Source organism: Filicampus tigris, chromosome 2, assembly GCF_054856515.1.
Source record: "Filicampus tigris isolate MCC_2025a chromosome 2, RoL_Ftig_1.0, whole genome shotgun sequence".
Classification (NCBI taxonomy): domain Eukaryota; kingdom Metazoa; phylum Chordata; class Actinopteri; order Syngnathiformes; family Syngnathidae; genus Filicampus; species Filicampus tigris.
This window is the reverse complement of record NC_141218.1, coordinates 8,059,001-8,086,109: the sequence shown is the minus strand read 5'-3', so window position 1 is coordinate 8,086,109 and position 27,109 is coordinate 8,059,001. Positions and strand designations below refer to the sequence as shown.

Here is a 27,109-nt window from a genome sequence, read left to right as displayed (position 1 = left end):
TCCGCCGTGAACCAACACGCGCACTATTGTAGAGCCTCACTTGCAGCTAAATCTGAGGATGCTCCCAAAATACATTGCCTTTTTCGAAAGTACAAAAGCCACCGAACCGTTAGAATAATGTAAGAGGCCATTTAATAGGATGAAACACCACAGGAAGAAGCCTTCAGAGAGCTCGGTCCTTCACAAAACCCGGCCCGGTTGGTCAATGAACAAATCATAGCAGCGCCTCCAAGTGGGTGCCACCTCAGATCTTGTCCGGATCAGTCGCAGCATAATCCGTACAGCGACATCCACTAGTGATTTAAAACCAATTGCTTCTCTGATTTCTGAGGACATCAGGGTACTAATTTTTGAGCAGCTGCGCAGAAGTGGTTAAGATTATCCGCCTGCCACTGTGGAAACCCCGCTTCAGGAGGACCGACCCCAACATCTACTGGTCACACAGCTGTGGTGCCCTTGAGCAAGATTGACACCGCAAACGGCTGCAGTAGGTACCACCAAAAGTTTGTGTTTGTTGTGTCTACGAATGCGATGGGTGGGTCAAATGCAGAGGTCAAATTTAATGAACATGACAAATAAAGGTGATTCTTTTTCTTCTAGAAAAATGTACAGATGCTTATCTAGCGGGCACTCTGGTGAACAGCAGATTAAAAAAAGGCATCATAGTTGTGTGAAAAAACTCTTAGTTTTGAAGTTTCGAAGTTCTATTGCTCCAAAAGAAGGGCCGAGAGTACATTGAGGTCGTGTTCTGTCGGGTTGCTCTGCAGAACCAGAATCACCATGTTGTCCTGACCAGGAAAAACCTGACAAAGACGCTCTCTCAGGCTCGCCGTGGCCTCCACTGTTCTGCTGGCAAAAGCCATTTCAGGGCTTTGCTGGTCTCTGGGTTTGGGGTGCTGGTGTCCCACTTGCCGGCTCCCTTCAACTGCTCCATTCAAAGCGCCACCTGGTGTTTGGTGAGGTAAATTGCGGACTGGAATTTGTGTGCACATAGGGTTGAAGGAAGGGGAATTTGTGGATACGCCAGCCGGGTCGGGTGTCCTGGAAGGGAAATTATAGTGAAAAAAACCCGTCTCGTTTACTTCAGAATGATGTGACTTGCATCCCACCTGCACTCCGAACGGAGGAAGTCGTCCAAATGAGGGCCCCCTTTTCCCAGTGGGTCATCTGGAACCATGAAATGATCACCAACAAACGTGTACAGAAGCAGTCTGCGGGGGACACGACTGTCTTAGGCTATTTTTGCATCTTTTGTCCATCAACATAGCGGTTCTTAAAATTGTCACACCAAATACCACATTAAACAAGACCTAATACCATCATGACCAACATTAAAACACAGAAGCCAAGTTATAAAATACATTTTATTCTAAAAAAATATATATATATATATATATTTATTAGTATTGTAAGCCACTGTAGCTGTTTATTTCTAGATTGATTTAACCTTTATTTCTCCAGGTAAGGCAACTGAGAACCGATTCTAAATTTCAATGGAGATTTGACAGCAGAGTAAAACAAAGCAAACTCAAAGCAAATACCAAAACATAGAAAACAAACTGTACAGTGTGACATAATAAATGACATTGCAGCCTCGCAAACGCTGCTAAAAATGGGAGCAGCGATCATGAACAGTATCGCTCACCAACTTTTTCAATGGGACGAATTTTTTTATTGAATTGACTTGTATTATTTGTTGAGAAGGGTTCCACTAGTTTTGGGGCAGAAAATTGATACATTGACCAAAAGCAGTCCGGGCTTTGGGAACGAACGTTAATAGAAACTGCTGGGACAGAGAGTGCGGGTGGTGGTATGCATGGTGAACAAAGACCAAATTATAGCAATTATACTTAATCAAAAGATGAAAGATGAAATGCATCAAAAGTTGAGATGGTGAACTGCGTTTAGGCACCACCACTAGAGGGAGCCCACAAATCACCACAATTGATGTATTGGGTTCAAGTAGAAACGCAACTCTGATTAGGGAGTCTTGTGTCCTCATTTGTTTCCTCATTTGTCCTGTATATCCAATACCATCTCATCTCAAGCACATTTTGGTTTTGTTTGGAGCGTTTTACCTCTTTTTGATGATTTCCCTCCACGCGGGCGACTCATCCAAAAGGTCCCTCATATTGTCCTTGGTCACGATCACGCCGCCTGTCTTTTGTGCAAGTTGCAGCATTAGTCTGCAACAATCATCTGACATTACTGGAAAGCCGTGCAGATTTTTGCGACACGTTGACCAAAAATCTCCAAAGACAATATCTTGGTCCGAAGTACTACCTGTCGTCGTACGAGCTGATCCTCGTGCCCAGGACTTCCCTGGAGGGTGTGAAGGAGAGCAGGCCCAGCTTCTGCAGCTCACCTAGATAGTGCTGCTCTGTGGATGTCAAAAACAAAAGGTGAGGCTGAAAGGAGAGGTCATTAGGGTCAAGCAGACATTACATCAGTCATTGAAGAGAACGGGGGTAGCAACCTCTGATGCGGGGGTCGCTCTTCTGCCGCCACTGGGGCAGCAGGGCGCTGATGTGCCGATGACCTCGCTCCCAAAAATGCTGAACTGCCAAAGCGATGCCTCGACACGAGAAAAAGTGGCCCCGCCCATGACTGCAGAAGGGGAGAGGATGGGGGTAAAAAGAACATTTTCAATAAGAGTGAACGGAAATAAACCGTGAATTTGTTCATTTAAAGCCTGGGAACCTAAATAGAGTTGGGATTTTAGCATTATCCCGCCTAACAAGCAGATTTCATGAGTACATTAGAATATGAAGAGCCCATGCCTGAACGGGTTTGAGGGAAGATGTTTTTCCATTCACGTTGAATGGGATGAACTTTTTGTTTGAAGTTTAGTTTGACACTGAACTTCAACTAGAAGTGTCAATCAACGGCTTGAAGCCTCTTGGAAGATTTGTTCACTATCTACCAAAACGTAGCTTATTATGCACTGAGTTGAGTTCACTGCCAGCATACATAGCCCATATCTAAATTATTTGCTCACAAGACAAGGCAAAAAAACAAAAATAGAACCACCCCAAAAAAAAAAAAACAAGAAGAAGAAAAAAAAAATCATCCGAACGACGGTTCATGTCTGGAAAAGTCATTCACAAGTCAGGTTACTTGTATCTGAATGTGTCCAAAATTCTGTCCCCTTGCCCCTCCCTACCTCATGGCCACGTTGCTCCCATCAATGATGATGGTCCTCAGCTTGGGGTTCCCTGGTTGGTCCCTTAGCTGGAGTTTAAAGGGCGTCTGCAGACCCTCCAGGAAGCGCTGCTCGCCCGTCACCACCACAGAGGGAACGGCAGGCGGATTGTAGCATTGACTGGATCTGGTGGGAGAACGCTGAGCTCGAAGCGCTCCCTTTAAGCGGCTCGGGCTTCGAGGCTTCGGGCGCGGGACGTCGGTGGAAGATGATGGATACATCGGCGCAGGTGGTCCTTTGGCAGGAGCGGGGCATGGAGGCGGCAGGACTTCATTCACGCGCAACAAATCCGGATTTGCACGTGGTTCTGCTTGGCTTGGTGCGTCGGAATCACTTCCTCTCGTCTCAACAGGCGCCGTCGCTGCGGCTTTCTGAATCTCCTTCTCCATGACTTCGATTCCATTGCCGGTCTTCTTCTGCAGCTCCAGGAGGAGCAGGTGGCTGGATCCATCCGGCAACATGCTGCAAGCCTTGGCCACCTTGTGCTCCGTGTAGCCGCAGCTCACGGCAGCTTTCTTCAGCACTCCCAAAACAAAATCGTCCTCCTCCTTTGATTGTGCGCTCCCCGCACCACCGACCTGACGTCCACCGACCTGACCCGGCACATCTCCTCCGTCATCTACTGTCTCGTCATCCATCTCACAAGGCGGGTTCCTCACGCTCTGGCGTTCCCCACCGCTGTCGTCCTGCTCTTGCTGAACCAAGTCCAGAATCTGGGAGGCCTCTTTGGGTCCCGTTCGGCCGAGAACCCTTTTGACCACCTCCTCCGTGTACCCCATGGCTGTGAAGAATTTCAACAAAAGCCGGAACTCCTTGTTCGCCGCTGACAGCATCCGCACCTCATCCACATCCCGGCCGGCCGACCTCGCCGCCTGCTCCGGCTGCTCTTCTTCTCTCACCTCCTGCGGGGCCTCCGTTTGCTCTTCCTCAGCAACACTGGGCACACCCAAAGTCTTCCCGGGCAGGCTACTCTCATGCAGTCCTACTTGCGTTTGTACTGAATTCACGTTAGACACAAGTCCTGACTCTTTCACCAGGTCCAGCAGGGCTTCCTTCACAGATTTCGGCAGTATGAGGAGATCCAGGATGTGGCGGTCCTCCCATTTCTCCACCAGAGCTTTGAAGGTCCGGCGAGAATCACACAACTCACCCGAACCTCGTTCTTCAGAGTCCGAGCAGCCAGCCTTCCCCCCCTTATACCTCTCCAAAAGGTCAGCGATGAGGGAATAGGCTTGCACCACCGACTCAGTTAAACCAGATATGAGCAGCAATCCGGGCGAGCTCACCTGGTTTGATGTAGGGCACAAAAAAAAAATCATCAATGGTGTAGGAGCCTCAATAGAATGGAGGTAAACAAGCACTACAACAAAATAAACAGCATAAAACTTTGCTTGATGTTTAGGTGAAAAATCAGCCCTAAATGAATATGATTTCTAAATTTGAAGAGCATTAACGACTCGGTATTAGCTGGTAAGCAAGACTAACCACAATGTGTGCTGAAGTGCTCTTGATCATGCAGTCAATGAAGATCCCTTTAGCACCGCAGAAGATGCAGTTGAGGACGGCGGGATAGGACATCTCCTGCTGCTGCTCTTGGCTCACAAGTCCTTTCACAAACATCTAAAAGACACACACACTTGCTCATCATCCGCACCGCCATCCACTTGGGCAGAAGTTTGGGGGTGTCGAACCTTTGCCGCTTTCACGTCAGCGTCTGACCCTCGCAGTCGCAGCCACATCTGCCCGTTGGTGCCGTGCGGCACGTTTCCGGTGCCGATGGTGAAAGACACCCGGAATATCCTCTCCACACTGTCCTGTTGGGAGCTCAGAGACTCCCGCAGTGCCTCAGGGCACACGAACTCATCCCCCACTTTGGCTTGTCCGTCCATTCCTTGTTTTTACAACAGTGGTGCCAAGCTACCTTAAGAAGGTCAACTCTAGCGCGTGTACGCAAATTCCAGTTCGTTCAAATCAATCTGACTCATTGGAGTTCTCTACTTTCCTTTACTTTAAAAATGGTTGCGCACATTCAAAGGGAGCAGGGAGAAGAAGCAATTCCAAATGTATGCACAGCACCGATGATAAATATGTAAGATGTTTTCGTGTAAATTACATTTTTCGGGGATTATCTGAGTGTGCACATCGTATTTTATGACGATTTGAGGTTCATGCTGATGAAGAAAAATCTATCTAAAAAAATCACAAATATTCAACTTCTTCTCTCTTCACGTATCAGTGACCAAGTTTACTTCACAAGCTAATGATGTTACAACAGTGGCAAAAACAAAAACTAAAACTTAGCTTTAGGAACGTCATTTTTTTTAAAGAAAGCCGCACGTTTGACTTGGCACACACACACGTACACACACACACACAAAAACAAAACAAAAAACAGAAGAATTCGTGTGTCAATAAAAGCTGTGTATAGTTCTCCTACCCAGAGTTGCTCTTTGTTTCGCCCTGGTTTCCGAGTGGCTCCGACACGCAAATTTGCGCAATCACATCCCAACACAACAAAACAAAGCTCAACAAGGCACAACACAACAAAACAGCACAGCACAAGGCCCACCAAACCAAGAAGTAAGCACCAAGGAAGCCAGCGACGAAAGTGAAAGTAACCGCGGAGAGCATAAAAAACAGAAGCAGCTGCGTATGACGCAGCTACGACACGCTAATAAATGCGCCAAAAACACATATGTCTATTATTACACTCAAACGCCACACATACAAAACACACAAAGCGGTACTTTACAGGTGTTGAAAATAGCTCTTGAACGGCTTCGGTTTCTCGACAAGGCGTTGAGGGGAATTCCGGTGACGTCACCAACCAACAATTTTCTTAAAAATTAAGTGTTGAGACGCACCTCCCACTTGATCACTTCACAGGCCTGAATGTGAACATTGTGAACCACTATCACATGTTTTCAACTTTCCCAGAGCTCAACACAGATTCATAAAGCAATGCTTTGAAAGTGGAAGAACTACACATTTCCCCCAGTTTTACCAGAACGGTGCTGATAATCTGCAAAGGCGACTGGACATATTCTTGTTTTTTGAACACGCTCTAAATTTTTGACCCTCCCTATTGATGCCTTGGCGGGTTTGTACCTTGGGGGTGCAGGTTGTCTACACGTAGCTGGGGTTTTTTAACAACCGTATACACGCCACCCCCCTCGTTGGAATACACACTAAAAAAACGCATCCACACGGAACCGCCAAAGTGCGTTTTCAAACGCATGCCAAGCCTCTAGGCGGCAGTAGTTAGCCTAATACTGTCCATTCAGAAGGAACTTCCGTCCCTTGACGTCACTTCTACGAAACCAAAAACACGGCGCCAAACTCGTTCGGAAGAACCGACAAGAGGTCAGAATTGCTTTTAAACCTTTCACCACGAAGCAGAAGCAATGGTCGGTTGCGAACAATTAAGTAAGCAAAAAGCGCATCTAGAATGGCTATAACCAACGCAGCGCCGCGAGAGCCCATGTTGACTCTAATGAAAACACAAGTCGCGCAAGTGACGTCAAAGCATTGTTGTCGCACGGTGACGACGTAATTTGGTGTTACCGGCCACACCAAAACGCGAACCCGGAGACATCTGGAAATATCCGCAAATCTAAGCTGCGGCCGGAGTTTTGCGTTTTCACTGAAAAAACTCCGGGGACGTGTGGCTGATAGGGCTAACCGCAGGCTTATACCCGGCGTTTTCAAAAAACCCGGCTACGTGTAGACAGGGATGGTGTATGTTGTTGCCTGGGGTAGTTTGTGAAAGGACATTCCTGCATACCAATCCACTCTGGCAAAACAGCTCATCAAGGCCACTCTTACCATGGAATGAGAGTTGTTGGGGGAAGGTATCTCTCCTGTTTAGAGATGGCTTCTTTCCCACTTCCTTCAAACCGGTGGTACTCCCTTTTCAGAAAAATTGGAAGTCAAAAGTGATAGATTAGATATGTGACTTGTATTAACAGTAACTACCAGAAGACTGTATATTCTCAGTTGAGCTCATGCCAATGTATGACCAGATCTTCTCAACTAAAATCAACTAATAATGGATGGGTGGATGGGTGCAAGGGTGCCATACAGAGAAGGCAAGCCAAGTGAAAATAATGGACTTGCTGAAGGCACCTATCCTATCATATGCACAAAAGAGGCCTAATCTAATAAAGGAATGCCCCTTTTTTGCGAGATGTAAATGAACTGCTCACCTTGCTCCAAAGAAGACCCTCGTCGACGTTGCGCCATATGCCTGTCCAACGGCTACGTAGTCTCCACAATATGTGGGTCATTACACTCGTCACTTCACTGCATAAAATTGCCTCGATTCAACCATTACAGATTAGCATGACCTGGGCCAATGAGAATTTACACATTCAAAGGTTCAAATATTTTTGTCTCTATGGTATATAGGGTTTACTACTGTTGTCCTTACTTTCCACGGCACTGATTTACATGTTTCTGGCTCCGTGCAGTAGAGAGGAAGCAGACGCCCGAGCTTATCAAATGGTCTGGAGCTCTTCTCTATTATGTTACTTCTTCATTTGTTGCAACATGGTATCAGAGCAAAGTATGGAGCTGGGTGTTTTGGAAGGAAAAGAACACCACTATATGACTCGTCAGAGTGAATTAAGAGCTCAACTAAATAAGTAGTTGTTCCAGTCAATGATAGCAACATTCGCTATGCTGTGCTTGGGCGAACTGAGTGTCGAAAACTGGTCCATTATTTGGCATCGCGAGATGCTTAAAAAAGGCTTCATTGTGCGTCACATTTGGATGAGAGTCAGGTCAGCTCCACCAAGGGCCCCAAAAATCGGGCAGAAAACAAGCGAGGCTCTTTGTTGCATATAAAACCTCATCAGTTTGATTAGTCGTATTTTGTCATAACAGAAACTTCTTTTTTCATTTTGATGCCCGCTCTCTTCATGCTCAAGCACTGAAAAATGTTTCCATTTTAGGGAATGACTAGAAAAGTGTTAAAAAATATACCGAGCTGTGAAGTGTTCATGGATTTTTGTTTAGCGATTGCCTTCATTTGGCAATGAAATGTCACATTGCTTTGCAGCTCAGACACGTGCTAGCGGTCTCCGCTGAGACTAACAGCTTATGGCGGTCCAGCGTGAACCCAGCAGGCTTCTGGCACCGGAGCCTTCACTTTGCCGCTGATCCTCCATCTGCCACCGGATGCTCTGTGAAGAGTCACCGTGTGGACGACAAACAAACTAGCATGCTCGCATGCTTCCGTGTTTGTACATCGATGCGGATAAGTTAACGACAGTTACACTTTATAAAATGGTATAATGGGAGTCTACCTTCGCTTAGGACACATCTGATAGAATGCGTAGCCAAAATGTCTGACTCGGCGGTGGAGGTCACACGTGTAACTAAAGCATAAGGGAGGCGAGGTACTTTTGACCAGGTAAACTTTATCTGCCTGATGCATTAGATGTTCACCAGTTTGCATGAGAACAAAGATTACATTCACTGTGTGATACAGAATATCGAAAGTGAGAGGGATGACAAGACGTCAATAACACAGTATAGCTAGCTATTTTCCAGCAAGCTAGCTCAACAGAAATTTTCGCTAGTAGCTTGAGCAAAGTCAAGACAGACTGATCAGAAAGCTAGCAAAAGAAAAAAAAAACCTGACAAATAGATTCATGCATTTGAGAAAATACCGAGCCTCATGGTGCGACACAAGCACAGACATTAGATTACAATCATGGGTAGTCCAAGCCATAAAAGTGCAGAGGAAAATGAAACTACTGTCAGGATTATCTTTAAAGTCTTTCCATGGTTAACATCATTCTTTGCTATGACAAAGCCTTGGTCTCTCCACAAACCTTCACTGTGCCGCAGGCTTACAAGGGGAAGACCAAAAATCCGGAGAAAGTGGAGTACTTCCACCCTCCCATCAGGTTGCCCCTCTCTAGTTTAAGATATGCCTTGTCCCCCCTTTCCATCATGACCAGGCCAGCGTTAGTGGCAGCTTCCCTGGTCACATCCTGGTCGCCCGCAAAGGCTGAGATCACTGGCCATCCATTGAGAACCAAACTCACCTTGAAGAAACGGGGTGGGGAGGTAAAAAAAAAATCAAATTATTGAGGGTCGGGGGGATGGTACAAAGAAGGAAGAACACACCTGTATTGTTTGCCGGTTGTAAACTTTGACCACATGAAAGCTGAAACTGTAGACTCCCTTTCTTGGAGCCACAAAGAGACTCCTCGCCGGATCAAAATGGCTACCGACGTTCACCAAGATCTGCGAATAAAGGAGAGAACTGTTCGTTCCTCCACTGCTCTACTCTCCGCCACGACAAAGTCCAACCCACCTGGTCAAAGTAGATGGTCATGGTGTGGTTGCTCATCTCTGAGGGTTCGTGGTTGGTGTTGCGGATGGCCGAGAACGCCACCCTGCCCGTTCCCGACCTCACCGACATTCCCAAGGCGTTTCCCGATGGCTCGGCGGAGGGGGTGGAGTCGCACACCACCAGACATTTGCCCTCCAACACGATTGGCTCCGTGTCATTCTGGCAACGGACCCCCGGTGGCGCCCAGAGGGTGACCAGAAGCAGTACGGCAAAGAAGGCAACGCGGGGCCAAGGGGGCTGAAACTGCATCATTCTGAAAACGCGTTACTTGGCGGGATCTTCACAAGTGTTGATGGTGCTCTGCTACGGGGTCACGGGACATGATGAGGATCTTCAAGGAACAACTCTGCCAAGACTGGGTGGAGCTCTCATAGCCTCGGGCGGGAAACCCTTTTTTGGGCGCAGCGATCTTTGGTGGGAAATGCTCAAACACCTGCAAAATTTGAATTGAAAATATTTCGCAGCTGAGTTGGTTTAATCCTTTTGACTATATGTCCATGTCAGAAACCGTAGAAACCTCAATATGTAAACATCTAAGTTATTGGATAATGGTGGCGGTAGACTGTCGACTATCACACCTTGCCTGTTGGTAAAAGGCAACGTTCTTTCTGATTTAAATGATGTCATGAAAAGGTCATGGCAAAGTGTCATTTGAGAATTACAACAAAGGAGTTTGTTTTAGTCATCAAAAACTGATAGACGTCAAATGCAAGAATAATAAAGAAGAAAACTTACCTTTGCATGTGAACACAGACAACTTGTCCACTCCAGCTTTGCCTCTGCTATTTCTTCCCGCTCATTCCTGGCCAAATTTTCTCTTCTCCACTGTCTCTCCCCTCCAGGTTGGCCCCCACCAGCCCCAACCCTCCCCACCCCCCCCCTCCCACCTGCTTCCCTTTCTGCATTCTCAGCCTCAATTGGCTGGGAGGACAACATCGCACTCCAAGCAAAATGATCCGTTCTGGCTTACGATAGCGGATATTTTCTCCTCCAGGCTGTGCATGAAGTCATCAAAACAAGCATATACTATTTTAGTCCATCGTGCAACATGGCATCTTTTGTTGTCACCCACACTGTGTTATCTGCCATTCACGCATCCTTTCGTTCATTTTTGCTTTGTCAAAGTTGGTTTCTTTGTCCACGTTATGTAGCCCTTTGCCATTCCACCTGGCGGTTTTACCTGAACGAAAGGTGCACCAAAGTAAATTTGATGCTGTACTTGAACAATTTGTAGTATCGGCATAGTTTTGGTCTCTTTTTGAAGATAACACTGAATTATTCTCCTCAACTGTCAGAATCTTTTTAAGTGCTACTGGCACTGAATTATGGAAGTTTGAATACATAGAAGGCCGTGGGTCGTCCGTGGGTCGGCCTTCTTTTAATGTATTCAAACTTCCATAATTCTGTGCCGATAGCACTTAAAACGATTCTGACAGTTGAGGAGAATAATTCAAAGTGTTAACTTAAAAAAGAAACCAAAACTATGCCGATACTCCAAATGGTTCAAGTACAGCATTAAATTTACTTTGGTGCACCTTTCGTTCAGTTAAAACTGCCAGGTGGAATGGCAAAGGGTTAACCCGTCTTGGTGTCACTTTCTCATTTTTTATTTATTTTTTTATTCTTTGAAAGGTGACTGGAAGCTTTTGCTTTGGTGTGCAACTGCACCGTGATTGATCAAGTGAGCATATTAAAATGGGACCTTAAAACAAGACAAAAGTGCTATAAATAAAAACTCCACATTGTCTTTCAATAGCCCACAGTAAAGAAATGGCAGCATATCATATTTGTGGAAATGTGCATGCTGTCCCTGCCATCACATTCCCTTAAAGGGATGCCAGACTTGACTCTGAGTGCGCCTGATCCAATCTCAGTCCATCCGTCCATACACATCCCAATCCCAGGGTCTCGCGAGGCCTGTCCCATTTTAGACACCTATCCATCTATCTATCTATCTATCCATCTATCTATCTATCCATCTATCTATCCATCTATCATCTATCCATCTATCCTATCCATCTATCTATCTATGTATCTATCTATCTATCTATCCATCTATCTATCTATCTATCTATCTATCTATCTATCTATCTATCATCTATCTATCTATCTATCTATCTATCTATCTATCTATCTATCTATCTATCTATCTATCTATCTATCTATCTATCTATCTATCTATCTATCTATCTATCTATCTATCTATCTGTCCTTGCATCCATCCATCCATTTATCTAACTATCCAAACACAAACTATATATTTGCCGAAAATAATACATACTCAAAACAGATGATAATGCGGGTTTTGTAATAGCAGATCCACAAAAGCTTGAAAAAACGTCTGACTGTCAAGTTCCTGAAAATGTCACATGATTGTTAAGTGGAACCATGTGACAAGAGGAAACAATGCGGTCTTCTGTAGAGCAACAGCATTCCTCGCTGTCTTAGTGCTCAGGTGAGTCACAGGTCCAACACATGAACCATTTGGACCCTGATCGGGCGTGATTCTTCCGAGTGTCGCTCCGCCGAGGAAGGACGTGTGCACAAGATCATCGCAGTAAGTGTAAACGGACACCTATTGCACTTTGACTTCTATCCTCTTTCTTGTGTCTTCTTGCTGTTCAAATATGATATATAATATTATAATATTATCGGCACTCTGTTTTGAATGAGTCCTTCTGGAGCTAAACATAAGGAAACATTGGATGGTGGTGGGTGAAAGAAATATTGTAACGCACTTAGAAAGTAATTGAACTAGTAGTATAATGTCATCATGGAACGCATACAACAAGAATGCAGGCAGGGTGACTAGTCCAAACGAGATTACAATGAGCTTTGTAAGAGTCGAAAAACATGCCTGGAGACAAGGTTCAATCAAAAGTGTCACGCAGGCGTATCAAGGGCTTGGAGAACAAAAGAGAGCGCACCTCGCCGCAAAAGGTGGAGTCTACATTTAGAAAAGTGAACAAACGACTTTTAAATATAAATGACAGGACTTGTTTTGGTCGTGTCACAGAAATGGCCTCCGCGTGCGGCAGCCAGGCTCAAAAGCAGTTGGAGTGTCCCTTGTGCGAGCAGGTACTGAACGACCCCGTGACCACGCCCTGCGGACACAACTTCTGCCAGGCCTGCCTCCAGCGCCGGTGGGGCGACGACGAGGCTTGCAGCTGTCCCGCCTGCCACAAGGCCTTCGCCAGCCGGCCGGAAATCAGCATCAACGCCGCCTTCAAGCAGCTGGCCGACACCTTCAAGCGGATGTCGCTGGGCCCATCCTCCTCGCCCCCGCCCCAAGACGGCGAGGTGGCGTGCGACGTGTGCGCCGCCGCCTCCCTGCGGGTGCGCGCCCTCAAGTCCTGCCTGGTGTGTCTCACCTCGTACTGCCACACCCACCTGGAGGCCCACCGCAGCGTGGCCACCTTGATGATGCACAGGCTGATGGCGCCGGCCGCCAACCTGCGGGAGCGTCTGTGCGGGCAGCACAACCAGCTCCTGGAGATGTTCTGTCGGGACGAGCAGCGGTGCGTTTGCCCCTTCTGCACCGAGAGCCAGCACAAAGGCCACCACGTCGTTCGCATTGATGAGGAGAGCAAGGAGAGGAAGGTAACGCCATCCTTTTGTTGCCATGACAATATTTCCACAGCAACATGTACATAGTATGGACCAAAGTACTTGAATGAAGCCAGACTCTTAATTGTCCTTAAAGTGGAAGTCAACGCACATTTTTTTTTCAAGAATATGTTCTATGCAAGCCCACTAGTTGAAACAGGGCATTCTGTTAAATATCGCGTTTGTGGAATAAGTGTTAATCCACTCGTTTTTAGGCATCTCTGGGGGCGGCCATTTTGTCTTCTGTCGACTGAAAATGACATCACAACCGCGCAGGGCTCAGGTAACGAATAATCACGGCTGACCTGTTTTCTCAAGCCGAGCCATGATTGGTCATTACCTGAGCCCTGAGCAGTTGTGATGTCATTTTCAGTCGACAGAAGTGACAAAATGGCCGCCCCCAGAGATGGCTAATAACGGGTAGATTAACTCTTATTCCACAAACACAATATTTATCAAAATGCCTTGTTTCAACTAGTGGGCTTGCATAGAACATATTCTTGGAAAAAAATGTGTTTGGGTTGCCTTACACTTTAATTGAATGTTCAGGATTTGTCTTATCACTTGGTGGAGAAGAAGCTTTTCTGTTCCCAGTGCACAAATCAGATACGTTTGCTGTCGGGGAAAAAAAACTACCTTCAGCGGACATTCTGACCTCACAAATTTGGTGGGATTTCTGGAGAAGATAAATCATTTCTTGACCTCAGGACTGGCTTCCATTGTGTCTATCCAAGGAGCAAAGTGCAGCAATACTTGTAATCGTGTTAGTGACTCCTCACCAGTGTGGTCATACTGTTTCGGTTTTAGCAAGACACAATTTATACAGACATTCGTGTGGTCTATAGCTGTGTGTGAAGCTAATGCAAGACCAAACAAAAAACCAAACAGTCCTTCAGCACACCTATGTATATGACCCTGTGAGATTTACTTGTCTAAACAATTTTAAACCTTGTTGTGTTAACGCGCTTCCCGCGACAACAATACATATACTCTGGCTTTTCATAGTGTCCTCTAAAATCTTTGGCCACGCGTCGCACTACTTTTGTCCCTTGATTAAACTACAACCCAACAGAACGCTGAACTTGTTTCAGGTCCGAATGGAGACGACGCGGGTCGACTTTGAGCAAAAGATCCAGGAGCGACAGAGCAAAGTGGAGGAAATCCAAAATGCTCTCAAAGTCAGCAAGGTGCATCCTAATCCTGGACAAAAAGTTGCGTTTGTTAGCCGTCACTGAAGCGGCGTCACGCTGTCTCCCTGAACCAGATAAGTGCGGCAAATGAAAGGACAAAGAACAAGCACCTCTTCGCCCGCCTGATAGGTTTGGCCGAGAAAACACAAGTGGCGGTCGACGGCGACGTCGAGCGGAGTCAGAAGGCGTCCGAGCAGCGGGCCAACGGGCTGGCGGATGAGCTGCGGCGGGAGATTGCCGAGCTCCAGTCGAAGAACGCGGAGTTGGCGAAGCTGGTGGACACGGACGACCATTTGCACCTCCTCCAGGTCGGCTTGAGGTGTCAAGATTTTGCCTCCAGTCAGATCCAGCGTGTCCTCTGACCTCTCTGTGTTTATGTGGGACAGAGGTTTCCCTCGCTGACGTCGGCTCCCCCGACTAGAGAATGGGCGGAGATCAGCGTGCACACCGAGCCCGGTGTGGGGACGTCAAGAAGGGCACTGTCCCAAATGATCGCCGCCCTCAAGAGTGAGCTGGAGGCCCTGAAGACGGACGGTGAGTTGCACCCTTCAGATATTTAAACATCTCAAGAGCCGAGCTCGTCATCATCGTCATCTTCTTCACGCCCTCAGAAATGAAGAGTATGCAGAGTTACGCAGGTAACGCCTTCATCACTGTTCTCCTCTTGGACCACGACTGTTAAGACTAACTCAGTTCCTGGTTTCAACAGTGGACGTGGAGCTGGACCCGGACACCGCCCATCCCAACATTTGTCTGTCGGGCAACGGCAAGCGGGTGGGCCGCGCCGAGCTACTGCAAGTCGTGCCGGACAACCCTCAGCGCTTCGACCCGGTCATCTGTGTTTTGGCCAAGAAAGGTTTCTTATCCGGCAGATTCTATTTCCAGGTCACCATCTCTGCTGATCCACAACAACACCAGCGCTGCCATGCTTTTCTTTCTCTTCATTAAATCTTTCTCTCCCATCAGGTGGAAGTGGGGACAAAGACTTTTTGGGACGTGGGCGTGGTCAAAGAATCAGTAAATAGGAAGGGCTTGATCACCTCCAAGCCTGAGAACGGTTTCTGGACGATGCGTATGAGGGGCGGGAACGAGTACCGTGCCCTGGACTCACCGTCGGTCCTTCTGACCTTTGACGCGAATCCGCAGACTGTTGGCGTGTTCACTGATTACGAGGAGGGGACAGTGTCATTCTTCGACGTGGATGCCAAATCTCACATCTACACGTTCACTGGGTGTGTGTTCGCAGAGAGAGTTTTCCCATTTTTTAGCCCCGGAGTTTGTGATGAGGGGAGGAATGCTGCTCCACTGATCATTATGCCTGTAAACAAGCTAACACTGGTCCCTTCACCACAAACTGATGTGGCACCTACTAGCAATGCATTAGCTTTGTCCCAAGAGTAAAAAAATGTCAGTCTTTGAGAGTGTTTTTTGTTTGTTTGTTTATTTGTTGTTGCTTTTCACTCATTCTCTGTCTAAATTTAAATACTTGAAGAACTGGGTGGCAAAAACCTCAACAATATGACCTTTGTAAACAAATAGTGAAATCCCACCACACTACATAAATACACAGCACATTTCTTCAGTTTTCATTCAATAAAAATGTGTAAATGACTCTGAGGTGGTTTTTATTATTTCTAGACATGCAATACTACACTTTAGTCATTTCTACTGTAGTGTAACTTCATCCAACAACAAACTGCCTGTATAAAGTAAATCACATGAAACTGTTTTGTCAATACGTACCATCACTGTTTTATCCTTCATGGAAACAAGTGAGTTGGGGAATAAGTGAAACGAAAGTAAATGAAGTTGGAAGAGTCAAAACAGTCTTTCCCTGACCGGGAATCGAACCCGGGCCGCGGCGGTGAGAGCGCCGAATCCTAACCACTAGACCACCAGGGATCTTGATATGACTTACCTACATTAGCTTTACATAGTTTTCAATTTTAGGGTTCGACTAACATTTGATGCGAGCTGCTTTTAAGTTTAGTATTGTGATATGGAGAGTGACCAATAAAGAACTTGGACACCCCTGCTGTAGTTGAGCTAAAGAATCATAGCGCTGTTCAGTTATTTTTAATTATTTTATTCGTTACATTTGCATTTTTACGGTTTTATTTCAGTACTTTTTAAAACTCATGTGCAATACAATTTGTAATTAAATCACACACCAATAAATTTATGCGATTTAGTGCTGGAACTGAGCATTAAATCGTTTTTTTTTTGTTGTTTTTTTTAAATAAAACAACGATCTTAACGAACACTGCTCTAGTGTTGGTCAGTTAAATGTTGGTCGTGATGGTGTAAGAAGAACTAAGTACTGTACTTTTGGGGTCGTAAACAGTTTGATAATGCGAGTGCAGTTGTGGCTAGTGGCCTCCTAGAGGGAGCCAGTCATCGCCGCGCCTCTTGTAACATTTCGAAGCAAAGAAAGAAAGGAGGGAGGAAGCAAGGCACGAAGGAAGGAAGGAAGGGAGGGAGAAAGAAAGAGCCTCACCCCACCCCACCATGGCTGCCACCATAGACAGCAATGCCGTGCAGACACCCAAGAAAAAGCATCTCGGTATCCCCGAAGCGGTTTTTGTGGTACGTGAACTCCAGGCCGTCTCGCGTGTGTCATGTGCGGAGCTTCACTTTGGCTGTGGAGGGTCGTCTCGGTGCTCGTAGGAAGCGTTTTGGGAGCGTCATGCTAACACAGAGCTAACGCGCTAACATGCAACTCAAAAGTGTGTGCAAGACCACCACTTCCATTTACGGGCTTGAAACTTCGGAGTCTGTTCCACTTCGCTTTGCGACCGGGCGTCTGTTGTAATCTAACATCACGTTTAGATTTACATCCGGCGATGAGTATCTTTCTACCATCAAGGACCCATTGAAAGTCAATATTATACTCACTGTAATCCCGCAAGGAGAAATGCAGCTGTATATTTGTGCCACACAAGAGACGCGGATGCTATGCTTGAGCTGGGGCAGGTGGCTAAGGTGCCTTGCTCAGGGGCACAACCTAGATAGCGTACTCGTATCCTGACCACAACAGTTGTTGAGAAAATTGGAAAAACTTTGACGACCCGGGCTGTTTTTAGGGAGTCGGTTCCTCCTTTAAGAGCCGAAATTCTCAGCCTTCACCGGTGTTTTAGTTAATTGACATTAAGGAAAAGTCAAGAGATCGTAGTTCTAGTACTTTGACCCGTTATTATTTTTTATTCACAAAGCATAATACGTACTAGTTCATTGTAATCATTGTAATCATAATTTGCTTTCTGAACTGAGTTGTCTGGTTTTGCGATTAAATGGCATCAAAGAGATCTTTGAAAGACCTTTTCAATAAAAAATGGATTCTGCTAGAATAGCGTATTAGTGCTTAATATGTTTTAACTTAAAAACCTTAAATAAAAAAGAAATTTAACCTGGAACCAGGAATAAGACAATGCATGAAGCCGCTCAATGTTTTGCATTCTCCCGTGTTGGTTTTGGCAGGAGGACGTCGACTCGTTCATGAAGCTGCCTGGCAATGAGAAGGCGGACTCCGCACTGAGGAAGCTGGATGAGCAGTACCAAAAGTACAAATACATGGAAGTCAACCTGTCTCAGAAGAAGCTCAGGTAGGCGGAAAGAGAGGCGCCGAGCCGGTCGGGCTTCCCTTCCTCCTCCATGACGTAATTCCATCCTCTGCTGGCTTTCAGGTTGAGAAACCAGATCCCGCAGATCAGACAGACACTAGAAATCCTGCGACACATGCAAAAGAAGAAGGTGCGTTTGACTTTTTCCCACCTGCCGCGTTGGTCTTTTTACTCATGTTATTTTTTTTTTTTAAATGTTTGTCCTCGTGACCAGGAGACCACAGAGCCCATGGAGACGCATTTTATGTTGGCTGACAATGTTTACTGCAAGGCCTCGGTACCGCCCACTGATAAAGTGTGCTTATGGCTCGGAGTAAGTCAACTCAAGTGTGTGTGTTTGGGGTGGGTTGGTCCTCACCTCAGATAATTGTAAGTGTGGACCCCACCTCGCAGGCAAACGTCATGTTGGAGTACGACATCGACGACGCTCAGGCCCTGCTGGAGAAGAACCTGTGCACCGCCTCTCGCAATTTGGAGACGCTGGAGGAGGACCTAGATTTCCTTCGAGACCAGTTCACCACCACAGAAGTCAGTATCCTTCCACCCGGACGTGGCGGCGACGCTTCTGCGTATGTGCGTGCGTGTGTGTGTGTCCATGTGCTTGTCGTTGGTCGTGTTGGCCCTTGACCCCCCCCGCTCACCTCAGACATGGCACGAGTCTACAACTGGGACGTGAAGAGGAGGAGCAGAGAGAGCCTCCTCAAATCAGCAGACAAGTCTTAAGATTAGACGAAAACCGCCCACCCCACCGCCAATGATTTTCTCTTCAATCAATATGCGAGACGGATCGAGGGCCAAGTCTATTTTCAGGTCCAAATGAACAAACGAGACTTTTTCATTTGATTACTGGGGGAAACGTAGATGCCGATTCGTGCATGGTGAATCTCATCATGTGCTTCTGCTCCTTCTGCACTTGTTTTTGTGCTTTTACTTTGGACTCTATTTATTTGTCTGTCATTAAAACACAAAGAACAGCAGTGGGCCATCAGACAAACCGGAAGTTTTGTCACTTGGAATCTTTCAGTACACGACACATTAGTACCCAAAGTTAAAAATGGGGCCGGGGGGGGGGGGGGGGGGGGCAACTGGACACCCGATGCAGAATGTATTCACAATATTTCTCGCATCCTGATACAAGGCAAGCAGAAGTGTGGATGCATGGAAGAGAGGTTGTGTGCTTAGATTAGGAAGAGGGGAAAACAGTGTGAGCAGGTCAAATAAAAGATTTTGAACATGCCTGTGCTGCTGCTCATGTCCCAGTATAAAGTGACAGACTGAGACGCATCATGTCCAGTGGTTTATTTCAGAGACTATACAAACCACCAAACCACACCTTTGACTTGTTTTCAGGACAGAGGACACATTCCAGCAGTGATTGCAACCTCCACCTTTTTCTCTAACGTCCAGGAGATGAGATCAGAGCCAGGTTGCTAATGGTTAAGCTAACCACGTGATGTAGAAGAGAGATTTCATTTGTGACAAATTAGTAGGGATGCACCGAAAATGGTCCAAAAGTGCATTTTCAGTTTTCAGCTAGTGACGCGACAATGCCGAAACAGGATGATGTGATGACGCGGGTAAACACATTTAAAGCGGAAGTCGTCGCAAACATATTTTTTTCAAGAATGTTCCCAGCAGGCCCACTAGTTGAAACACGGCATTCTGATTAATTTGGCGTTTGTGGAATAGAAATTAAGAAGCAAAATGCACTCGTTTTTAGCCATCTCTGGGGGCGGCCATTTTGTCTTCACGGCTGACCCGTTTTCTGAATCTGAGCCGGGATTGGTCGTTCTGAGCAGTTGTGAGGTCATTTTCAGTTGACAGAAGACAAAATGGCCGCCTCCAGAGATGGCTAAAAACGAGTGGATTAACACTTATTCCACAACCGCAATATTTATCAGAACGCCGTGTTTCAACTAGTGGGCCTGATGGGAAACATATTCTTGAAAAAAAAAATGCTTGGGTTGACTTCCGCTTTAAAGAAAGCATTCTGGCCTCGGGGAGGTCTAACCAGGGCAAGACCTGGCTAGTTGGACGTCACGGGGCACTACCTTGGAGCGTGGGGTAAAATTAGACAAGGAAGGGAAAAAAAAAAAAAAAGAGGTAGTGGTGTGCCATGCTGCCGTGGCCAGCCACGCATACGCTCACGGCTTGCTGAAGTGAGCAAAGTTGGGCGGCAGGGAAATGGGTCTGAAATTCCCCCGCCGTGGCAGCCGGCCATTGGCCTGAGGCGAGAAGGCCGCCTGGCTGCTGAGGACTGCCTCTTCAGCGGTCGTTTTTTTTTTTTTTTTGGTCAAAGATTTTCATTTCAGTACATCCCAAGAACAAATGATAAGCGGAAGTACGTGGCTAAAGCAGGTTGCACACATGAAAGGTGGAGTGGGGTTGAGCACTGACTGCATGCCAGCTGGATCAACAGCTAGATTGTTCACTTAGTGCGGAAAGTCAACCCCAAAATTTTCTTTACAATAATATGTTCGGTGTGCCTCCACTAGTTAAAACACGGCATTCTGATTAATATTGCGTTTACGGAATATGAGTTAAGCTGTAAAACCCACCCATTCTTGTCCATGTCAGGGGGCGGCCATTTTGCCTCTTTCTGTTGACTGAAAATGACATCACAGTTGCTCAGGGCTTTGGTAACGACCAATCGCGGCTCACCTATTTCTGAAGCTGAGTCATGATTGGTCGTTACCTGAGCCCTGAGCAACTGTGATGTCATTTTCAGTTGACAGAAAGAGGCAAAATGGCCGCCCCATGAGATGGCGAAAAACTGCTTGATTTTGCTGTTTAAACTCTTATTCCACAAACGCATTATTAATCAGAGTGCCATGTTTTGACTAGTGTAGGCTCATAGAACATATTTTTGTAAATAATGTCTTGGGGTTGACTTCCACTTTTGAGTCCGTATTGTGCGGATGGGCTTTGCTTAGCTCCCCGAAACATAACAGCTTGAAAACTCCCGTGTGAGGCTTCCGCTGACTCTGAACAAGCTTTCTGGCTTGCAATGTGGCTCCGCTTGAAGGAGTCCTTCCAGACGTGAACGCAAGCAGAAAGTCGGTCCCCCAAGCAGATGGGTCAACAATCCCAAGTGGATCAAGTTTGTGTGTCGTGACTGAATTGCATATTGGAGGAAACCCACTTGAATTGTGGGAGCCTGGACAAGCGCGTGTACTGTATTAGTATTTGGGAAGTCTCGAGGAGTGATCCAACAACGAGCATCGCCGTTCAGCTTCCGCCGACTTGCCCCCGAAGAGCAAAACATGTCCGCCCCCGCATGGCCCGGCCCCGCAGCGCACATCAGCAGAGGCAGCGGCGGTCGCTCTTGGTCACCTCCTCGGAGGAGTGAACCACGTTGGGGACAAAGCCGCTCTTGACGCCCTCCCAGCCCTCTTGGATGCTGATCTCTCCGGACCGCACCAGGGCGAAGATGTCTTTGGTCAACTCGGTGAAGGCGCGCTCCACGTTGATGGCGTCGCGCGCCGACGTCTCGATGTAGCGCATGCCGTACACCCCCGCCAGCCTCTCGGCCTCCTGCCGGCTCACCTGCAACGTTGGCCGAGAAAAAAAATTGGCCTCTTTCACACAAACTTTGCACAGGCGTAGCGCTGCGGAGAGTTGCAGTGTAACTCACTTTTTAATCTAAGTTATTTGATATAGGGAAGTTAAAGACAAAGTCAACCCAAACATATTTTTTTCAAGAATATGTTCTATGCCCATTAGTTAAAACAAAGCATTCTGATAAATATTGCGTTTGTGGAATAAGAGTTAATCCACCTGTTTTTAGCCATCTCAGGCGGCGGCCATTTTGTCACTTCTGTCGACTGAAAATGACGACCAAACACGGCACAACTTGAGAAAACAGGCGAACTGTGATTGGTCGTTACCTGAGCCCAGGGTAGTTGTGATGTCATTTTCAGTCGACATAAATGACAAAATGGCCGCCCCCTGAGATGGCTAAAAACGGGTGCATTTTGCTGCTTAACTCATATTCCACAAATGCAGAATCAGAATGTTGTGTTTATACTAGCGGTCCTGCTGGGAACATATTCTTGAAAAAAAATATGTTTGGGTTGATTTCCACTTTAAAAGAAAAAAAAAACCTAAGGTGATAAGGTGGTTGCACAAGTGTGCACACCCACTTATAAATGAAATGTGGCTGTCTTCAGAATGAACCAATCGAATTCAAACTCATTAAATGGGAGTCAGCGCACACTTGCCACCATTTAAAGTGACTCTGATTCACCTCAAACAAATTTCAGATGTTTTTGCTTACCTGGATATTTTTTGCCTCCTAGCATAAGCCTGAAGTTATTGTGCTAACTCTGATTAGTCTTTGGAACTGCTCATAATTCCCTTACTGGAGGTACAGTGTTCTTTTGGTGATGAGCAACGTTATGTTTGTATACAAACGTTTGGAATTGTGGCCAAAAGGTTCGATCAAAATTTTGCAAAAACTCTTGGAATCTCCAAAATGTAGCAAAATGTGTTACACTGTGATGAAACCAACGTTAGGCCAACTACAACAGCTGAACTTTATTTGGGGTTAATCAGAGGCACGCGAAATAGTAGCAGTTCAGTTGTTCATTTTCACTGCTCCTTTTGGTATTTTTTTGTACATCTTATCAGTCACATGAATGCTGAAGACATTTGGAAGTGTTTGATCTTGGCGTTAGTTTTGAAATGACAAAAAGTTGGCATTTGAACAGGGGTGTGTAGACTATCCATATACACTTTAAGTAGAGGGTGCGAGTTGTTTTGCCAGTTGTAATTTATCCGCGCTACTTCCCCATTTTTGCGACGGGCGAGTCGCTGTGTGCCAGCACGCACCTGCCGCTGGGCGTCCAGGTCGCATTTGTGGCCCACCAGCAGGAAGACGATGCTGTGCGGCTGCACGTGACTGCGGGCCTCCTCCAGCCACTCGTGCACATTCTGGAAGGAGCGGCGGTTGGTGATGTCGAACAGGAGCAGTCCTCCCACCGAGTTGCGGTAGTACGCCCGAGTGATGGACCTGCGGGCGACACAACTTCACGTTACATTTTCTCATTCTTGCCAGTAGGGGCAAGTAGCTGGGCATCGCCTAACTGCCACGAAGTTCCCGTCTGCATATTTAGCCCGCCCACGTGGTCCCAGTCCGTCCCTCATCGACGACAGCTGAGATATGCACACGGGAACTGTGTCGTGGTTAGGCGAGGCCCACCTCTGCTTGTCAGTTCCACTTTTCACCTTTGCCAGACTTTGTCATCTGATATTTTCTCAACCAATGATCCAGTTTGACTTCAGTCAGGAAATGACAGTGGCATATTGAGGTAGGTATTTAACTTGTTTCGTGAGCATGTTGACGTGTTTTCTAATTAGGAAATTAGGACTGTTTGTACTTGATAAAAACATTGCATAATTAAATAGAATGTCAAGAATGAAATAGTTTGTGCATCACAATTTCATGCTTCACTTCCACTTCAGTTTGCTGCTCTTTCTGGTGTGTCCGTCTTGGCCACCAGGGGGCAGCATAATATACGTGTCATATTGACACAATTGAGAAAGATCACTACTCTACAGTATGTTAGTGACGTAAACTGTAATAGATCTTCCTTGATGGAAGAAGATAAGTGAACTTGTGCATCCACTTTTTGAGTTTTTTTTGTTGTTTTATTTGGGATGTAAAAGCGCTCCTCAATCAAGGTTCGGGAAAACAGCTTTGGATTACATTGTGTTACGCTGAACGTTGTACATTGCTTTCATGCTCAATGTTGTTTTTCTTGTCGTGTCTTAAATTGGACCAAGAGTGTCCTGAAAGGTGCCTAAAAACAAAATGAGATAAACTCAAGTATTTCTATTTATTTTGTTTACATAGCCACAACTTCCATTTGTTGACTTTCTCTGTTTGTGTCATTTTAATAAGAGCCCATTTTCCTGCTGGAGCAAACAATTGAGGTGGTAATTCTCGTTTTCACATCTCCAGGCTGTGACTCTTCTTTGCCTGGCGTTATGTACACCTTTCCTCACGTCATTCGACACTCACTTTTCTTTCCTGCGACGAGCTTCTGTGACAATTCACAGGACGTTCACAATGTGTTTTTTTTTAGCTTCAGGCCAAGTAAATTCAAGAACAACTACGCAGATGCGGCCCACCTGAAACGCTCCTGGCCGGCGGTGTCCCAAATCTGCAGTTTGATCCGCTTGCCCGGGTCGATCTCCACCAGCCGAGAGAAGAAGTCCACGCCCACCGTGGGGTCCGACACCTGAGCGAAGCGGCCCTCTGTGAAGCGGCGGATCAGACACGACTTGCCCACCGTGGAGTCGCCGATCACGATGAGACGGAACTGATACAGCCAGATGGCCTCCATGACGCGCCTCTGCTCGGCTGTCACTCTGTCGCTCGACCGGTTCTGTCTTCTCGTCTGTGGAGGCGTGAACGTTTCCCAAAGCGAGTGATAGAGAGAGAGAGAGAGAGAGAGAGAGAGAACAGCTCCAATGAGTAAAATCCTCACATTGAAATTCCTTGAGAAATTCCACATTCTCAAATGATCTTTCCCCACAGAAATGAATGGAAATGCCATTCTTCTAAAAATTGTGTTTTTAACTACAAAAACTCTGTAATATTGTCCTTTATAAAAATATACAGTGCTGACATAATTAAATAGATTGCTATGAATTACACAATTGTTGCTTCAGTTCAATGGACATTGTACTGCTCCTTCTGGTGTGCACACCTTGGACACCTGGGGGCAGTATAATACAGACAGACATACACATCTACATACTCATCAGTATGTCACAGTAATATCAGTCATACTTTTCAGAGGATAAAGGGTATATGCATGTGAGTATTGCTGTATTATCTGTCTACATGTTTCGCCACCGTTTGTGTTCAAACATCTGTTGCTTCAAGGGTTATGGCACCGCGATATTGACGCAATTTGTTAGCCCGTGTATGGCGTTTTGCATTGTTTGCTTGCATTAAGCTAAACTAACTTTTCTAAAGTAAAGCTATGTGACTGTTTTGAATACAGAACCTGTAATTCTTTGTTTTATGTTTAATTTGAGAGTAAACTTCAATAGGGAGTGGTGCAACCAACAGCTTGACGGCGCTTTATTTATTTTTTTAAATGAATTGTTCAATTTTTGCCTGCAAGTCAAAGCAAAGATTCTTGAAAAACTCGCAGGTGAGGGTCACCCATATCGGAAGGCACCGCTTTACTGTACATGGACATTAAACTCAAAAGTATGAGGATATTTCACCTTTCCTACAGGACGTTAAATGTATTTTGGTCTATTTTGGGGAGTGTTTGTTCATTCCAACGGTGTTGTTCCACACCAAACTTGTCCTAGAATGCCTTTATGGACACTGGGAACCCAAAAGGAACTTCCCCAAAATGTTCCCACAAGGTTTGAATAACACATTGTCCAGCATGTCTTGCTATAGACTTGCTGAAGATTTGTGCAATACTGTTTCTCAGTATGCGTGTAGTAGCATTTGGTGGCACTTTGCACACATTACGCAATAACTGCTAGCATGCTATTGCGGGCTGCAACAGGTCAACATAATCACCAGACAAAAGAGAAAAAAATCACTCTTGTGCTTTTCACTCCATGGAGTTTTTGGTGTTTTAATACTTTTTGGATGACTGGCGCCCCCTGGCCCCGTCTCCTTTTCACATGAATGTGTGACTTTCCCAAACATGAGGTTCCACTCTCAGGAATTTGGCTTGCAGTGTGTGTGTCGTATGTATAAAAGGATGTCCTCAACTAGATTAAAGAATACCAAATAGATTGGAGGATATGGCATATTAGTCAATCTACTAGTGCACAGAAATACTGGTCGTAGAAGGCAACAGCGGAAATATCATTACTAGTAAGACCGTCATTCTACTAGTGCGCTAAAGTCTCAGTGTAGTAGTACTGTGTTAGTGATCACTAATAAGACTATTCAGCACAGTAGCACAACATTCTACTACTGTTTTTCCCCACTGCCGACCTCTATTACTATATGACATTTCTGCACACTAATAGAACGACTACGTCTTACTGAAGCTGTTTCCTTCACTACCGTATGTAATTTCTGGGCACTAATAGAATAACTGGAGTGCACTAGTAGAACAACAATATCTTACAAGTGAGGTAAAACTCTGCACTAGTTGACAAAGGCATGCTAGTTGTAAAAAAAAACCACTAATTTTTACTGTAGTTTTTTCCCTCACCAGTCCCTTTCATTTCTGTATGACATCTGTGCACACTAGTACACAAAACTGTATAGGCTACTATACACATGTGCACATGTCAACTAGTGAACAGTTTTGTCCCACCAGTAACATGTAGTTGGAAGGCAGCAGAGGAAAACACATTACTAGTTGGACAGTCATCCCACTAGTGCAGTACAGTATGTACATACAGGCAATTAAGCGCAGTGGGAGGATACTGCATAAATGCTCAAATTGCTTTCCAAAGGAGGATGCCCTTGGCAAATAGTGCACCTGTGTCTTCGACCTCCCACTAGAAGAGCAAGATGGCCATTCCACGCACAAGACAATTCTCTTTCACCTTATAACAGAACAACTTCGACAGAGTTCACAAAATGTTGAAGAAACGCAACGGACCTACTTGTGTGAACCGCTGGGGGCGACGACAGAGGCGGCCGTGTAGGCCCCGAAGTTGCGGGCTGGACTGGTGCCCTCCCCGCTGCTGCTGCTGTTGCTGCTGCTGGTGCGAAAGACACCAGAGGCGCACTAAAACGTCGAGGTTCACTTGGCGGCCGCACGGTAAACTCTCACAGTCATCCCCGTGTCATGCGTCCACGGGCCGGGGGAATGGCAGCGATAGCAGCATCATAACGCCTGACTCATCCCGCATCAGTACCACTACCGTAAAGGACCGTCGTGAGGCGCAACGCGGAAGTCAAACACGTAAAATAAATAAATAAATACATACATGAAAATAAAAAACAATTTCAGGAATATCTAGAAAAATATTTGAATATAATAGCATCAGAAGTGAGTATGTCGCAAAAATGGACAGATTTCAAAAGAAAAAAAAAAATGCACGCGCTGCATATGCGCATAAGACTTCTGCGCTGACACGGAAGTTAACACACTGGTGGGATATGTAGTTCTTTCGGAACTTGAACTTA

At 46.0% G+C, this 27,109-nt stretch overlaps 5 protein-coding genes, 1 long non-coding RNA gene and 1 other non-coding gene across 12 annotated transcripts; 3 read left to right on the top strand and 4 right to left on the bottom strand.

Moving 5' to 3' along the window:
• Positions 1 to 540: 540 nt before the first annotated feature.
• On the bottom strand, positions 541 to 8,464 carry khnyn (KH and NYN domain containing). 3 transcript variants are annotated; one of them, XM_086012310.1, is made up of 10 exons: positions 7,408 to 8,464; positions 7,028 to 7,111; positions 4,894 to 5,093; positions 4,688 to 4,822; positions 3,164 to 4,488; positions 2,477 to 2,607; positions 2,284 to 2,380; positions 2,079 to 2,186; positions 1,110 to 1,211; positions 541 to 1,041 (listed from the first exon to the last, which is right to left on the bottom strand). In XM_086012310.1, the coding sequence occupies exons 1-10, from the start codon at positions 7,442 to 7,444 to the stop codon at positions 705 to 707; spliced, it is 2,556 nt and encodes an 851-aa protein (XP_085868436.1). In that variant the 5' UTR covers positions 7,445 to 8,464; the 3' UTR covers positions 541 to 704. The 3 variants fall into 3 exon arrangements, 2 of the variants coding, with proteins under 2 accessions (XP_085868436.1, XP_085868445.1); XR_015081830.1 differs by having other exon boundaries at positions 955 to 1,041; positions 1,110 to 1,167; XM_086012319.1 differs by lacking the exons at positions 7,028 to 7,111; positions 7,408 to 8,464 and adding an exon at positions 5,640 to 7,009.
• Positions 8,465 to 8,602: 138 nt separating this feature from the next.
• Positions 8,603 to 10,418, bottom strand: LOC147151237 (cerebellin-1). Its single transcript, XM_086012355.1, has 4 exons — positions 10,302 to 10,418; positions 9,528 to 9,999; positions 9,338 to 9,457; positions 8,603 to 9,255 (listed from the first exon to the last, which is right to left on the bottom strand). The coding sequence occupies exons 2-4, from the start codon at positions 9,816 to 9,818 to the stop codon at positions 9,058 to 9,060; spliced, it is 609 nt and encodes a 202-aa protein (XP_085868481.1). The 5' UTR covers positions 9,819 to 9,999; positions 10,302 to 10,418; the 3' UTR covers positions 8,603 to 9,057.
• Positions 10,419 to 11,989: 1,571 nt separating this feature from the next.
• Positions 11,990 to 15,974, top strand: LOC147151236 (E3 ubiquitin-protein ligase TRIM39-like). Of its 2 annotated transcripts, none has more exons than XM_086012334.1 (8): positions 11,990 to 12,123; positions 12,583 to 13,166; positions 14,264 to 14,359; positions 14,437 to 14,670; positions 14,749 to 14,896; positions 14,974 to 15,000; positions 15,072 to 15,247; positions 15,329 to 15,974. In XM_086012334.1, exons 2-8 carry the CDS (start codon positions 12,585 to 12,587, stop codon positions 15,761 to 15,763), a joined length of 1,698 nt encoding a protein of 565 aa, XP_085868460.1. In that variant the 5' UTR covers positions 11,990 to 12,123; positions 12,583 to 12,584; the 3' UTR covers positions 15,764 to 15,974. The 2 variants fall into 2 exon arrangements, with proteins under 2 accessions (XP_085868460.1, XP_085868468.1); XM_086012342.1 differs by having other exon boundaries at positions 12,000 to 12,123; positions 12,645 to 13,166.
• Positions 15,975 to 16,192: 218 nt separating this feature from the next.
• On the bottom strand, positions 16,193 to 16,264 carry trnae-cuc (transfer RNA glutamic acid (anticodon CUC)). Its single transcript has one exon. It is a non-coding gene; the product is annotated as a tRNA-Glu (tRNA).
• Positions 16,265 to 16,746: 482 nt separating this feature from the next.
• Positions 16,747 to 19,218, top strand: vbp1 (von Hippel-Lindau binding protein 1). Its single transcript, XM_086012266.1, has 6 exons — positions 16,747 to 16,948; positions 17,840 to 17,964; positions 18,046 to 18,112; positions 18,197 to 18,295; positions 18,376 to 18,514; positions 18,629 to 19,218. The coding sequence occupies exons 1-6, from the start codon at positions 16,871 to 16,873 to the stop codon at positions 18,703 to 18,705; spliced, it is 585 nt and encodes a 194-aa protein (XP_085868392.1). The 5' UTR covers positions 16,747 to 16,870; the 3' UTR covers positions 18,706 to 19,218.
• Positions 19,219 to 20,736: 1,518 nt separating this feature from the next.
• Positions 20,737 to 27,011, bottom strand: LOC147151232 (ras-related protein Rab-39B). Of its 3 annotated transcripts, none has more exons than XM_086012199.1 (4): positions 26,580 to 27,011; positions 24,115 to 24,383; positions 22,813 to 22,993; positions 20,737 to 21,528 (listed from the first exon to the last, which is right to left on the bottom strand). In XM_086012199.1, exons 2-4 carry the CDS (start codon positions 24,327 to 24,329, stop codon positions 21,283 to 21,285), a joined length of 642 nt encoding a protein of 213 aa, XP_085868325.1. In that variant the 5' UTR covers positions 24,330 to 24,383; positions 26,580 to 27,011; the 3' UTR covers positions 20,737 to 21,282. The 3 variants fall into 3 exon arrangements, with proteins under 3 accessions (XP_085868325.1, XP_085868334.1, XP_085868315.1); XM_086012208.1 differs by having other exon boundaries at positions 26,584 to 27,011; XM_086012189.1 differs by lacking the exon at positions 26,580 to 27,011 and having other exon boundaries at positions 24,115 to 24,395.
• LOC147151233 (uncharacterized) lies at positions 22,808 to 25,060 on the top strand. The gene is made up of 2 exons (XR_015081829.1): positions 22,808 to 23,291; positions 24,069 to 25,060. It is a non-coding gene; the product is annotated as an uncharacterized LOC147151233 (long non-coding RNA).
• Positions 27,012 to 27,109: the final 98 nt, after the last annotated feature.

Excerpts from the sequence above, each read along its gene's own strand:
- khnyn (XM_086012310.1), bottom strand. The coding sequence starts at position 7,444 with ATGGCGCAACGTCGACGAGGGTCTTCTTTGGAGCAAG. Across the intron at positions 4,823-4,893 it reads CTGACGTGAAAGCGGCAAAG|ATGTTTGTGAAAGGACTTGT; the intron begins GTTCGACACCCC and ends TGTGTCTTTTAG. Across the intron at positions 2,187-2,283 it reads ATCAGCTCGTACGACGACAG|ACTAATGCTGCAACTTGCAC; the intron begins GTAGTACTTCGG and ends TGATTGTTGCAG.
- LOC147151237 (XM_086012355.1), bottom strand. The coding sequence starts at position 9,818 with ATGATGCAGTTTCAGCCCCCTTGGCCCCGCGTTGCCTTCTTTGCCGTA. Across the intron at positions 9,458-9,527 it reads TGACCATCTACTTTGACCAG|ATCTTGGTGAACGTCGGTAG; the intron begins GTGGGTTGGACT and ends CTTTATTCGCAG. Across the intron at positions 9,256-9,337 it reads ACAACCGGCAAACAATACAG|GTGAGTTTGGTTCTCAATGG; the intron begins GTGTGTTCTTCC and ends CGTTTCTTCAAG.
- LOC147151236 (XM_086012334.1), top strand. The coding sequence starts at position 12,585 with ATGGCCTCCGCGTGCGGCAGCCAGGCTCAAAAGCAGTTGGAGTGTCCC. Across the intron at positions 14,360-14,436 it reads ATGCTCTCAAAGTCAGCAAG|ATAAGTGCGGCAAATGAAAG; the intron begins GTGCATCCTAAT and ends TCCCTGAACCAG. Across the intron at positions 14,671-14,748 it reads ACCATTTGCACCTCCTCCAG|AGGTTTCCCTCGCTGACGTC; the intron begins GTCGGCTTGAGG and ends TATGTGGGACAG.
- vbp1 (XM_086012266.1), top strand. The coding sequence starts at position 16,871 with ATGGCTGCCACCATAGACAGCAATGCCGTGCAGACACCCAAGAAAAAG. Across the intron at positions 17,965-18,045 it reads CTGTCTCAGAAGAAGCTCAG|GTTGAGAAACCAGATCCCGC; the intron begins GTAGGCGGAAAG and ends GCTGGCTTTCAG. Across the intron at positions 18,515-18,628 it reads GTTCACCACCACAGAAGTCA|ACATGGCACGAGTCTACAAC; the intron begins GTATCCTTCCAC and ends CGCTCACCTCAG.
- LOC147151232 (XM_086012199.1), bottom strand. The coding sequence starts at position 24,329 with ATGGAGGCCATCTGGCTGTATCAGTTCCGTCTCATCGTGATCGGCGAC. Across the intron at positions 22,994-24,114 it reads GCCGGCCAGGAGCGTTTCAG|GTCCATCACTCGGGCGTACT; the intron begins GTGGGCCGCATC and ends TGTCGCCCGCAG. Across the intron at positions 21,529-22,812 it reads ACCTGGACGCCCAGCGGCAG|GTGAGCCGGCAGGAGGCCGA; the intron begins GTGCGTGCTGGC and ends CCAACGTTGCAG.